This window comes from Falco rusticolus, chromosome 11 (genome assembly GCF_015220075.1).
Source record: "Falco rusticolus isolate bFalRus1 chromosome 11, bFalRus1.pri, whole genome shotgun sequence".
NCBI lineage: Eukaryota > Metazoa > Chordata > Aves > Falconiformes > Falconidae > Falco > Falco rusticolus.
The window spans coordinates 2071112-2082724 of record NC_051197.1 but is presented as its reverse complement, the minus strand read 5'-3'; the positions used below and the strand labels follow the sequence as shown (position 1 = coordinate 2082724).

Genomic DNA, 11613 nt, shown 5'->3' with positions numbered 1-11613 from the left:
CCGGCGGGGCTGGGCCACCGAGCGCCCACCAAGCCCAGCCCCTCGGCTCCACCGCCCCGGGGCGCCCGCCCCCCGCCCAGCCCGGGGCTCCTCCCCTGCCGTCAGGGCCGCGGCAGCCCCCGCTCCCCCTTTGTCACTGAAGCACAAAGGTCCTCGGCGGCCCGGGGGGACGGGAGCTCCCGCCGCAAAGCGCGGCCCCGCTGACGGGGATCGGGGCAGGTCTGGGCTTTTTTGGGGGAGGTTTAGGGGTTCGGTGGCAGTTTGTTGTGGCTGCTTTTTTGGTTGCTTTGGGTTTTTTTCCCCTTATTTGCTTGAGTCAGCAAAGTTGCATGCGCGGGTGCTTTCGTTTCAGCATCGGCCCACGGGGATCATTTTTGAGGACTTAAAACGCGGTTGTTGGAAAAGCTGCTGGCAGAGAAGCGGCTCGGCAGAGAACTGCAGATCGTAAATGGTCTGCGCACCTCTGAGAGGGGGGAGAGCAGGAGCCGGCAGCCTCCCGGGCCGGCCCCCGCCCCAGGCCGGCAGACCCGAAGCAGGGGGCCGAGCAGGCACAGGCGTTCCCCCGGGGAGGGGGGCAGGCCGCCTTCTCTGAGGTACCGAGCAGCCTAGAGCGCTTCCGCTTTTCAGAGCATTTGTAATGCCAGAGTTCTGGATCAGGCGCTCTCTCCTTTGCCTTGCAGGACTGTGCGTGTCCTTGTACCAGCCCTAGGACAGCACTGCACCTGGGCAGGTGAGACGGCCGGGGAAAGGTTTTAGGGAAAACAGGCAGAATTAGGACTGGACATCTGTTTTGGGGCTGTGGGGGTTTTTTTTTGTTGTTTTTTGTTTTCCTTTACATAGGACCAGCTTAGCGCTGTTGGTATTGCCCACCCACGAGTGTCACACACGGCAGGAGCCCCGCTGGCGGCTCCAGAGCTGCTCCCTGAGGACCTCACTGTGTGCTTCGTCGTGGGTGAGACAGCTTCCACGCCTGTGCGGCTCACCGCGTGAGTACGACTGCGGGGCCAGGCGGCACGGCACGGCGACCGGCGCGCAGCGCGGGGCAGCCTCATCTTCAGAGCCGATCGTGCCAAGGAGGCCGCGCCCGGGGCGGGAGCGGGGCCCGCCGCCTCGCGGCTGACAGCGGGGGCGGGCCCAGCGCCTTGACTGACAGCTGGCTTCCCGCGCACCGCAGGGAGGGGGCGAGGCGGAGGCGCCGTGCGCGGTGACGTATTGCCTGGCTTGCCCCCTCCCTGTGCCGGCCCCTCCCGCCGCTCCCCGCCGCCGCGCAGACCGTGACCCGCCGGCGCTGCTTCCTCCGCCGCGGCGGCGATGTGACCCCTCCCCGCCCCTCCTCCTCCCCCCCGCGCCCGCCGCCGGCCGCCGCCGGCAGCCCGCGCAGCGAACATGGCGGAGGTGAGAGCGCGGCGGCGGGGCGGGGGCCTGCCCGGGAACTTGTTGCGCGGGGCCGCGGCCGGGCGGAGCGTCCCACAAGTTAGTTGTGGGGCTGGGGAGGCCGCGCCGGGCCACGGGGAGCCGACCGGCGCCCGCAGCCCCGGCGCTCCAGCCAGCTCCCTTGCGGGGCCTACTGCCCCGGGACGGGGAGCCTGGCTCCGGGCCCGCGGCGGCGGCGGCGATGCGCGGGCGGGACCCGAGCGCGGCCCGGGCGGGCGCCCCGGGCATCTGGAAGCGGTGCCTCTCGCCCGCGGGCGGCAGCGGGAAGGGGTCGTCGGCGGGCAGGGGGCTATGCCTCGTCCGCGGAGCCAAGGCTCTACCGGCGGCAGCCCTCTCGAGGCGGGGAGGAGGCGGGGAGGATGCTGGAGAGGAGCCCTCGGCTCGGCGGGGTTCGGGGCCCGGCTCCGGAGCAGCGGGGGAGAGGGCAGTGGAGCGGGGCCTGTGCCTTCCTCGGGACGGGGTCCATCTTTTTTTTTTTTTTTTTTTTTTTTGGGGGGGGGGGGGGCGGGTTGTGGAAAGTGGGGTAGCCTTGATTGCTGCGGCATGGGGAAGTGTGATCTGTTCGGGGTGGAGTGATGCTCTTCCTGCCAGCTCTGGCCGTCTCTCTCTCCATCCAAATGTGAAAGATTCGCATCACCCGGGCTTTTCTCAGCGAAGCATCGCTTGAGCATAAGACATGTATTTATTTTCTTTAAATACCTTTCTTGTAGTCCTTGAGACAAAGGGGAATTGCCATCATAGACAGAAGGGCAGCCCTTCCAGTCTCCTGGGGAGGAGACCTTTCTCCTGAAAAAGGGAGAAGGGCTATTCAGGGGAGTTGCAGGACATGGGAAAAGGCTTATTGACCTCTTTTCTTCTGTGGGAGGCAGAGCGAGATACGTGTTTGATTATTGAGGTGTGGATTTGTCCATCCCAATAGGATCTGGAAGAGCAGCTCTTTAGCTTCTTAGGAGGCAAGTTAGGACAGATGAATAGATACTTAATTAAGTTTTCTTCAAATTACGCTAAGATTCCGATCTTAAGGTAATTTGCTGCTTGAACAGTGTTGACAAATGAATTGGAAATGCTTATTTGAAAGGTATGGAATTAAATTTTTTTTTTCTTCTGTGGGACAGGCATTTCTTCCGGCCAGATGAGGAGGGAGTTGGAGGTATGGGGATTAGATAGATGAGGTTCCTTCCCTTGAAATTCCTGAATATGTGTGAATTTTTACTTAAATTTATTCTTTCTCTCCTAAATGACAATTGTAATGAAGTGTTCTTCCTGTTATTGGTACAAAATGTACTAATTTAATCTTAGAAATTAAAAGAATCTGCCTGTCTGTGTTTTTCTGTGTCTTGAAGGGCAGAGATTCACAAGTCTGATCCCTGAGTAATTTCTTGGTTGAGAAAATGTAGGTGTTGAACTCCTGTAATCTGTAAAGTTGGAGAGACATAGGGGGGCCCATGCTGATCTAGGCATCACAGTATTCAAGATCTTTGTCTCAAGTTTTACTGGTTGCTTGTAAGGTTTAAACACAGCATTATTGTGAAATACTCGTGCTAGCGCTCTTCTGGTGGGAACTAAGTTCGCCATATTGCTAAAGAGCCACAGGCAGTGCGCTGAATTACTTCCTATTCTGTATTGTCACGTACTTATATTGACGTTACAGCAGTGATAGCATTGAGAGTCGTAGGGGATTCATGCTGTAGAGAGCAATAAAAAGTCAGTGAGTTATGGAGGTCAGGCAGCTTTTGTTTTTCACTTTGTGGACGTTGTTCCAACAGGTAAGGCTTTTATTGTGTGTTGGTCTTGGTATTTTACGAAGAAAGAAAGACAGGCTCCCCACCCCCCCAGCATTTTGCTTTTTTGAAGAAAAGCTAAAATGAATTCTTTGTCCTTTTTTGGCTTCTTTATTCCAGGTTAAGGGGCAGGAGCAGCATAAAAGGGCTGTGCTGTGAAAGCTTTGATCCACCTGTGGGATGAGTTCAGTAGCACAGGAGTGGCAGCAGCCATTCAGGCTTGGCTGACATTCGTTCACAGCCGTTGAATTGTGCAGACAACTGTTTGCATGGCTGCACTGCAATCTGGATTGGGAGACAATCAGACTTAAAAAAAAAAAACCACTTTCTTTCAGTGATTTGATGTAGGAGCAATGTCCGGAATATGAGTCCTAGCACAATTTCGGAATTATATTGGGGATAGGATGGGAAGTTTCCTTGGCGCAGGCATTGCCACCCAAGCTCTGGTATTTGCCATCTGCCTAGAGGAACTGAAGATGACTGCTGCTACATGGTGGTGTCCTAGGTATGCTGAAGGAGGAGTGTGTAAGGAAAGTAATGTGCAGCATAATGTGATGTTGAGAGAAGGAAGACTGATAATTCAGGCAGTCCTAGGACAAGCCTGGGACCAGCCTGGGTTTGAAAATGCAGGTGGAAAGTAAAATGGCTGTTGTGCCTCTTGTCCTCTTCTCCGTCCCTCCCCAGTGGTAAATCTTGTCTGGACTCTGCTGAAGGAGTGCACAGGAACTCATCCTTTAGTCCGGAAGGATCCTGAAGTGTTGCATTCTAGAGAACCAGCTAAGTTTCAGTGCTAGAGACACAAACTTCAGAAATAAACAATAGAAATATGAAACTTTCTGAATTTGACAGGAAGGCTTTTCAGACAGGAGCTTTGAGCTTGGTTAGAGAGTCCAGAAAGTGAAACTAAAATAACAAAAAATGACGTTTCAGTTTTGTAGAAGCTTACCAGTTTAAATACAGGACAGACAAAAAACGGATTTTGAATAACCATTAAACTGGTTTTAGATCTGAGATTAATAACCTGTGTTAAGGTTTCATTTTACGTGGAAGCATGCACACGTGATTGGTTTGAGTCCTGATATTCCAACACATTGGAAGATTGTTCTAGTCATAAATTGGAAACATCTCTAACTTAAGATCAGCTCAAGCTTTGTGAATATTACAATATCATGCATTAAGCTGCTTATTTAGTCTTTGTGGTGAAGTGAATGCTGATACATACATATTTTCTTCCCAAATAACGAGTATTTTAATGCCTATTGAGAATAAAAGATTTTTGACTGGAAAGCTTGATTAGTAGTTGAAAGAGAATGTTTTTTTGTTTATTCAGCCATTATATTGTTTGAATAAAATGTCAGTGAGAATGAGATGATCTGATTTCAAAAACTTGAAGAGCTGGGGTCAGACTTTTGTGTTGAAAAGATAGGCAGCTAAATACCTATTGTAATTTCCAGAAGTGCTGAATTCCTGCTGTTAGTTTATTTTGTTCCATGATAGGATGCACCGGTCGGGTTGCTACAAGCATTTGAGAGGACACTAAAAAGGCAGAACTAATGGCAAAATGATGAGTGTTTGCATTGTGTGATTTTATTTTTTTTTTTGGTGTGTGGTGGTGTTTTTTGGTATTTTTTTTAAACTGTCTGAAGAATAAGAGAAGTACTAGGACTGCTGCAGAGTTGTTAAGGACATGTTTGAATCAGGGGAGTTGGGGACATAGTATCTGTGATATCCCTGAAATCAAGCATAGCTTGATTTCAATTTCAAGCTGATTTTAATTATGGGTTGAGGGGGGATGGACAACAACTGGGGTGGTCTAACAGCTCCTAGCTGCTTGAAAGAGGAGATCTAGTATTGCTGCTGCTTTTGTGTAGATGTTTCTGAACTTGTACTGTAGGCTGATACAGCTTGCCAGCTTAGAAAGAAGTGCAAACCTTCCTGCAGGGTAACCAGTTGTATCGGCTCATGGAAAGATCCAACAGAGACGAGAGCTGGTATGCGAGGTGGTATGGGGCAGCAGAACCAGATGTGGGGATCAGTGGGAGGATGATGTGTTCCTCCTTCCAAAAAGGTCGGGCTGTGAAATTGTCTCGGCTTCCCCTCAGCCAGTATCCTTGTCTTGTGCTGCTCTGACTCTTGACAGCAGGAAGCTATTCACTGTTACTGTTGCTGAAAAATATGGTCCTGTTTCTCCCAACTCTTGAGCAGGCAGTTGACAGTCTAATGGCAGGTCCTAGCCTTTCACAGATTCATGGAATGGTTTGGGTTGGAAGAGACCTCCAAGACCACCCAGTCGCACCCCCCCCACCACAGGCAGGGACCCCTCCCCCCAGCCCAGGCTGCTCCCAGCCCCGTCCAGCCTGGCCTTGAGCCCTGCCAGGGATGGGGCACCCACAGCTGCTCTGGGCAGCCTGGGCCTCACCACCCTCGCAGGGAAGAATTTCTTCCTTGGACCTGCCCTAAATCTCCCCTCTTTCAGCCGGAAGCCATTCCCCCTTGCCCTATCGTGACATGCCCATGGGAAAAGCCCCTCCCCAGCTTTCTCGTCAGCCCGTTAGGTGCTGGCGGGTGCTCTAAGGTCTCCCGGAGCCTTCTCTTCCCCAGGCTGAACAGCCCCAGCTCTCAGCCTGCCTGCACAGCAGAGGGGCCCCAGCCCCCTGGTCATCTTCGTGGCCTCCTCTGGACTCGCTCCAGCAGGTCCGTGTCCTTCTTAGGTTTCTCATCCCTCAGTGAGGTTATTCAGCTTTCAGACCTGCTGGAATAAGAACTTAAGTTTTTCCTTCCGCAGAGTGAATTTCTGTGGGGTTAAAAATTTGAATTGGCATCCTAAGGTGTCAGGCAGGTATGGGAAGAGGCAGGAGCATTTGGGTCTTGGAGAGGAGCAGGACCACATCTCTTCTGGTGCCAGCGGACAGTTAAACTGACTCAGCCAGATTTCTTTGGGTGCACTTTAATGTCATTTGGATTTCTGAAATTTTAGTTGCTCTTGACTAGAAAACCAGTTTATTAACGTTGTGTGGCAGTGCTTGAATAAGTAATCTTTAAATTAAAAATGTTTGGTGAAATTTTCCTTTTTTTCTGAACATTAGGCTTCTTTCAGTTTGAGAGTTTTAAACTTCGTGAATGTAACTGAATTCTAGTTTTCATGTGCAGCTTGAACCAACTTCAGGACACAATGTTTAAGAAATACATGATCTAATAACAATCTCTAATAACCTTTTTTACATTTTTAATCTTTGTATTTTTATTAAGCTATGCTATTACTTTAAAACAATATGCATAAATGTGTAATAGCCTCCCCTGCAGGAAGCAGTAGTAAAGTTAACATGGTCACTAATGTGGTTGGAAATTGAGATGTTTTAACAGTCAGGGAGGACAGAGCTTTTGAGTAATGTCTGAATACAAAATAAGGTCAACATAGATTAAATCAAGGTATCCTGCTGACTGATCTAAATAATGATTAGAATCAGTGATTCACATCAGTCCATCCTGTTGAGCACAATTATTTTTTTTCCTCACTTGATCTTAGCTTTTACTGTCTGTTTGTTTCACTTTGGAGCAGTTTTTGTAGAATACGTCACAGAGGTATCTGTAAACCTATTGTAGATCAGGGAATTCCGTTCTCTCACTTCTTTGGTGAGACTATAAACTCCAAAATGATTGGTTATAGTCACTGCTTGTATTCCCTCAGGTTTTCTGATAACTATTGAAGAGAAAACAATAGCATTTAACATTCTGCATTCCTGATCTTGGAAAAGAGATTGTTTTGGTTTGGTTTTTTCCTGTTGTAGAATTGTTTTGTGGAATTCTATGCATGTGGTAAAATACTGATGTTTAAACTTCTTTCTAATACAGTGGAGGGTAGACAGTGGACGTGTTGAAAAGTTCTATTTCTTTTTGAGCTTTTTCCTGGCCAAAAGCCCTAGTCTGTATTAGCGTTTCACTACTAATCCATGCATGTCACAGATTGTGTGTAAGAATGTTTTCTTGTGGTGCTTGATATATGACTGTATCTGGTTTCATCTGAAATCGTATGGTGGGATATGGTCACTCCATAGATTTCCACTTTTTTCTTAGCAAGTTGAGGCTGGTGCTGTACTTTGTAATGGAGGTGAACAATAAATAGTTAGAAAATGTCCAGTTGAAAACATGTGCTTCAGATAAGACAGAGGTGGTATTCTGATCAAGTGCTGTGGCCATGCTTCATAATACTCATAATACTTTTCAAAAATGGAAGTTTTCTTGCTGAACTTCCTCTATCGAGCAGCCTTATCAGTTAGCCTTACAGCATCTGCGCTCGTTTCATTTTTCTGGTGACTCAGTCCTGAGCAGGGATGACTACTCTGGGCTGGTAGTTCCTCATTCTAGTCATGTACTCTGCTCAAAGGAGAGTGAGAATCAGTTCGACTTTATTGTAAGTATGTTAAGTTGGTGTGTGATTCAGCAGCAGCATGGTCATGAGCCATTGGACAAAACCTGCTTTTACCACCCTGAAACGTGCTGTTTCTTCTCTTGACTTAGAACCCTGAAAAATGTAGCTACATTTGCTCTTCAGGACATTTTGCAGAGGTCTGTGCTCACCTTGGGTGTGAGTGTTCAGGCTCATGAGGGAGGTAGTCCCTCTAGTTCGGAGATCTAACTACCCTGACAATCTTACGTCATTGTCATCTGTCTGTCTTGCTGTGTTGTCCCCCTGCACTTTCAAGGTGCTATTTTCTCTTGCTGGAGGCTACTCCTACAGCAAGTGTGGCAGAGAGGAAAGCAGGACAGTGTCACCCGTTGAAAACTTTTAAGTTTGTACAGTTTTGCTTTGGGTGCACCTTTGCTTTGTTGCACCTGCTGTGGTGTGATAACCTCTGACAGAAGTGTGGAGCAGATAGCAGGCTGGAGAAAGTTAAATCACCCCAGGGAGAGTCATTGCCTGACACCCTTCAGCCTTCTGTGTTCCCATGAAGCTTTTTTTTTTTTTTAAGTAGCAGCTGCTGCTTTTGTTAGAGGTGCAGCTGAAATACCTATTTAAGAATTTCTGCTGGTATTTACAATATTGAAGATGTCCCCAGGTAATACAGTGACTTCACTGGCAAAACTGACTTGAAAAGGCTACTTAAGAAACGCTACAGTTTGCTTCCCCTGAGGTGTGCCGCTGCAGATTTCAGGAGCCATGTTGCAAACCAAGTGTCTGAAAGATCCACATTGACAATATCCCCTGTGAAATACTGACAGTATCATCTGCTTCCCCTTTCCAGTCTTTTTGTGGTTAAGAGATTCAGGTGGATTGATACAGGACTGAGTCAGCTGCATTAAAACCCAACCTGTGCTGTGATTCTTGCTAGTTAGGCATGCTGAAACTCATCAGGCAGCTTCTTCAGGAAAACCTAACCTGCATTTTTTAGTTTGTTGGGGGGTGTGTGTTAGATTTTATTACATAGTAATAAACAGCAGCAGACCTTACCTAATATTCTTCTCAGAAGAGGCAGACAGAGAGAGGGAAGTGAGCTTATTTATAAGTAGTTTTTCAGGGCTACCTGCAAAACCTCAAAACTTGGATTATGAGATAATTCGGAGTGGAAAGGACCTCAGGAGGTCTCTGGTCCAACCTTCTGCTCGTGGCAGGCTCTGCCCTGAGTTCTGACCAGCTTACTCAAGGCTGCTTCCAGTCTGGTCTTGAAAACCTCCAAGGAAAGAGACTGGGCAACCTGTTGTAATGTTTGGCTGTCCTGAGGGAGGGCAGTCATCTTTATAAGAGTGAAGTCTAGGAAGGGAGTGGCCAAGTCAGGGACCTTTACTAAGGTGATTGGTTCAAGGCTTAGATACACATTTGACATCTGTGAGTTGAAACATTGCACCTGATCTTTGTGTTCTGGAAGGACAAGAATTTTCTCATTTAGCAACCAAACTAAAAAAAACCCAAACCTAAAAATCCATGTATATAAGTTTCCATTTCATGTGCAGAAGGGCTTGGATGTTGCTGTAGTTTTGGCTGTAGAAGTGTTCACATGTGAAACTTAAATAAGGGTCAGCCGTATTTTTTTTCTTGTTTCGATATATTGCTCATTTCTTCCCAAGGTAAAAATGAGGCAAACCATTCTCTGACACTTGGGTTATTTTGTTATACAACATGGGGAGACAGGATCAGGCTGGAACTGTTAGCCTTCCACTGAAATACCTGTTCGTGAAGAGACACGTGTGCCCTCTTGAGTAAAGGATGTTCTTCACCATTTTAACTAGTCGTTTTCTCTAAGCCATCATCATTTAGCTTAGCTCATTGGAGAGTTTATTAAATGGCTGCCACAGTCACTTCTTAAGACAGCAGCAGTTTGGGCGTGGGTCTTACCACTTTTTAGCTGATGAGCTCCTGTTCTCAGTTTGAACTGTAGGGTTAGTGTCTAAACCATGTGTATGCAAAACTTCAGTTTTCATGTGGTCTTTGAACATTATTTGTGTAACTGTATATCTGCGTTTTGGGAACAAATGTGAGTTGTTATGAACACAGATCAGTATTTTTCTTCTAATTAGTCTGCTTAGTGAAATGTAGCTTTAGTGGTGTTGAAGCCACATGCATGTATACTTGTGAGGTAATTGCATGTACCCTCTACCCACTGCTCATGCTTCATTCTTTGTGGTGTTATATAATAGGCAATGCTGCTGCATTTTAAGGTTTGGTTGCTGGTTTAATATTAAAGTTTTCTGTGCCTCAAATGTTGCTAAAACTAGATGCTGCAGTTACCAAAAGTTGCCAAAAAAAACCAAAGCAGTTAACTGTGGTATTTTCCTATAGCAGAGCAAAAAAGACCTGAGCATCTACTTAATTCATTTGTCACGTTTATTGCCATCAATATAGACAAAAGTTAATTTTAGTTTTTAACTGTTTTATGTAACACTTAAAGAGCTATTAAAGATAATTGTGTAAACTTGAACAGAATGTATTTGTCACTGTCTTGTAGAGACTGCAGATACAGCTAATGTTAAGATGTTTCGTTACTAATAAATTATATTAAACAGCATGGAAGATATTAGCAAATACAGCAGTAGCTTTTGGGCAGAAGGGAGACTGCATAGTGTCCTGTCAGTTCCATTCAAGTATTTCTTTACAGGCTGTAGGCGAAATGTAAGAAGTGAAAACTCAGTGCATTACTTCCACAGGTTTCACGTTTTGGCGTACTCCGTTCTCGTCCAAGCAGCTATGAAGCATCGGAATAAGACACAAGAATTTCCTGCCAGTGTGCAGAAACAGGCACTGCCTGGAAGCATGCTTCTACTTCTGAAATAGTGAATTCAAAAATAAACTGTGCAAAACTGATGTCTCCAGAAGGCTGTTTGCATTAAATAAACCTGTCGTGCTGCCAATTCAGGTTTTCTTCTGCCATTTAACTTCCATCACAAATTGTAGTAATACAGACCTCCCAAAGTCCAGTGAGCTTTTTGTTGTCAGGGTAACACTGTAGATCTAGGTTTTTTCTGTCTGACATGTGTCTGCTAGGTTCATCACTTGACAGTCCAACGGTGTCTGAAAGAGGCTGGCCAGCTTCAGTTCCATTTATTCCCATGTCCATACACTGGAGAATGTATTGGTTATGATCATTTGGCTCATAGTTCTGCAAGTGTCGCTAACCTTCTGAAAACAACTACTCTGCATGTCTTTCCGTAGGCTCCTAAAAATACACATGGAATAAAAAGCGACAGATTATTTCAGTGCCACCCAAGCCTAATGTTTTGTTGCTCAGTGTCTTTTCTCTTTCTCTTTACCATGTTTGCATTCTTCGTATCTCAGAGCTGGTATTTCCTTCAAGTTGCTTATCTGGAGCATTAACAAATGTGCTTAATGGTGTATCCATACAGCAGGACTCCTTTAGCCACTTGAGTCTTTCCTCACTGTCCATGAGTTAGGAGTTTTTCAATGATTTTTCATTCTTTTGAACCCACAACAAACACTTGCTGTTATCTTTTCTGACGGTGCTGTGCGCAGAACATGTTGAGTGTGTCAGCCTGTATATTTTAAGTATCCCATAGCTTTTCTCTGCTGGGCCTTGGATACCGTTACCTTTTTATAGGTAGCAGCTCTTTGTTCCTGTGAGTGCCCTTGAGGCAAAAAAGTGCTTTGTACTTCTCTGGGAATTGGTGCAGCAGAAAATGAAAAGCCACCGAAGTACAGGGGTATCCTTTTTCACAGGAATTCCTGTTATATTGACATACCATAGCTTGGGACTTAAGATCTGATGATACCAATGTAGCCATATGATCTTTAACTACTGCCAGGAGATTTTCATAAGCAGATGCCCTCAAAGCCATCTGTTCTACCCTGTCCAGTGTCACAATCACTTGGAGGCAAGGAAATAGGAGTGAATTATCAAACATTGCCATAATTGTCTTGAAACAACTCATTAATCATAGGATGCTCTTT

At 46.6% G+C, this 11613-nt stretch overlaps 1 protein-coding gene and 1 long non-coding RNA gene across 8 annotated transcripts in view; both read left to right on the top strand.

Moving 5' to 3' along the window:
* The first annotated feature begins 134 nt into the window (after positions 1 to 134).
* MIER1 (MIER1 transcriptional regulator) overlaps positions 135 to 11613 on the top strand; it is a 43402-nt gene continuing 31923 nt past the window's right edge. The window contains exons 1-3 of one of the 7 annotated variants that reach the window (XM_037404816.1): positions 135 to 219; positions 681 to 730; positions 841 to 986. Coding sequence is in view for 2 of the 7 variants with exons in the window: in XM_037404815.1 (XP_037260712.1) it covers positions 1387 to 1395 (9 nt within the window). In the remaining 5 variants the exon portion in view is untranslated. Of the gene's footprint in view, positions 987 to 1247; positions 1396 to 11613 lie in introns of those variants that run through there. The other 6 variants (XM_037404818.1, XM_037404819.1, XM_037404817.1 and 3 more) reach the window with 6 other exon arrangements.
* On the top strand, positions 1961 to 10559 carry LOC119155789. Its single transcript, XR_005106837.1, has 2 exons — positions 1961 to 2112; positions 10356 to 10559. It is a non-coding gene; the product is annotated as an uncharacterized LOC119155789 (long non-coding RNA).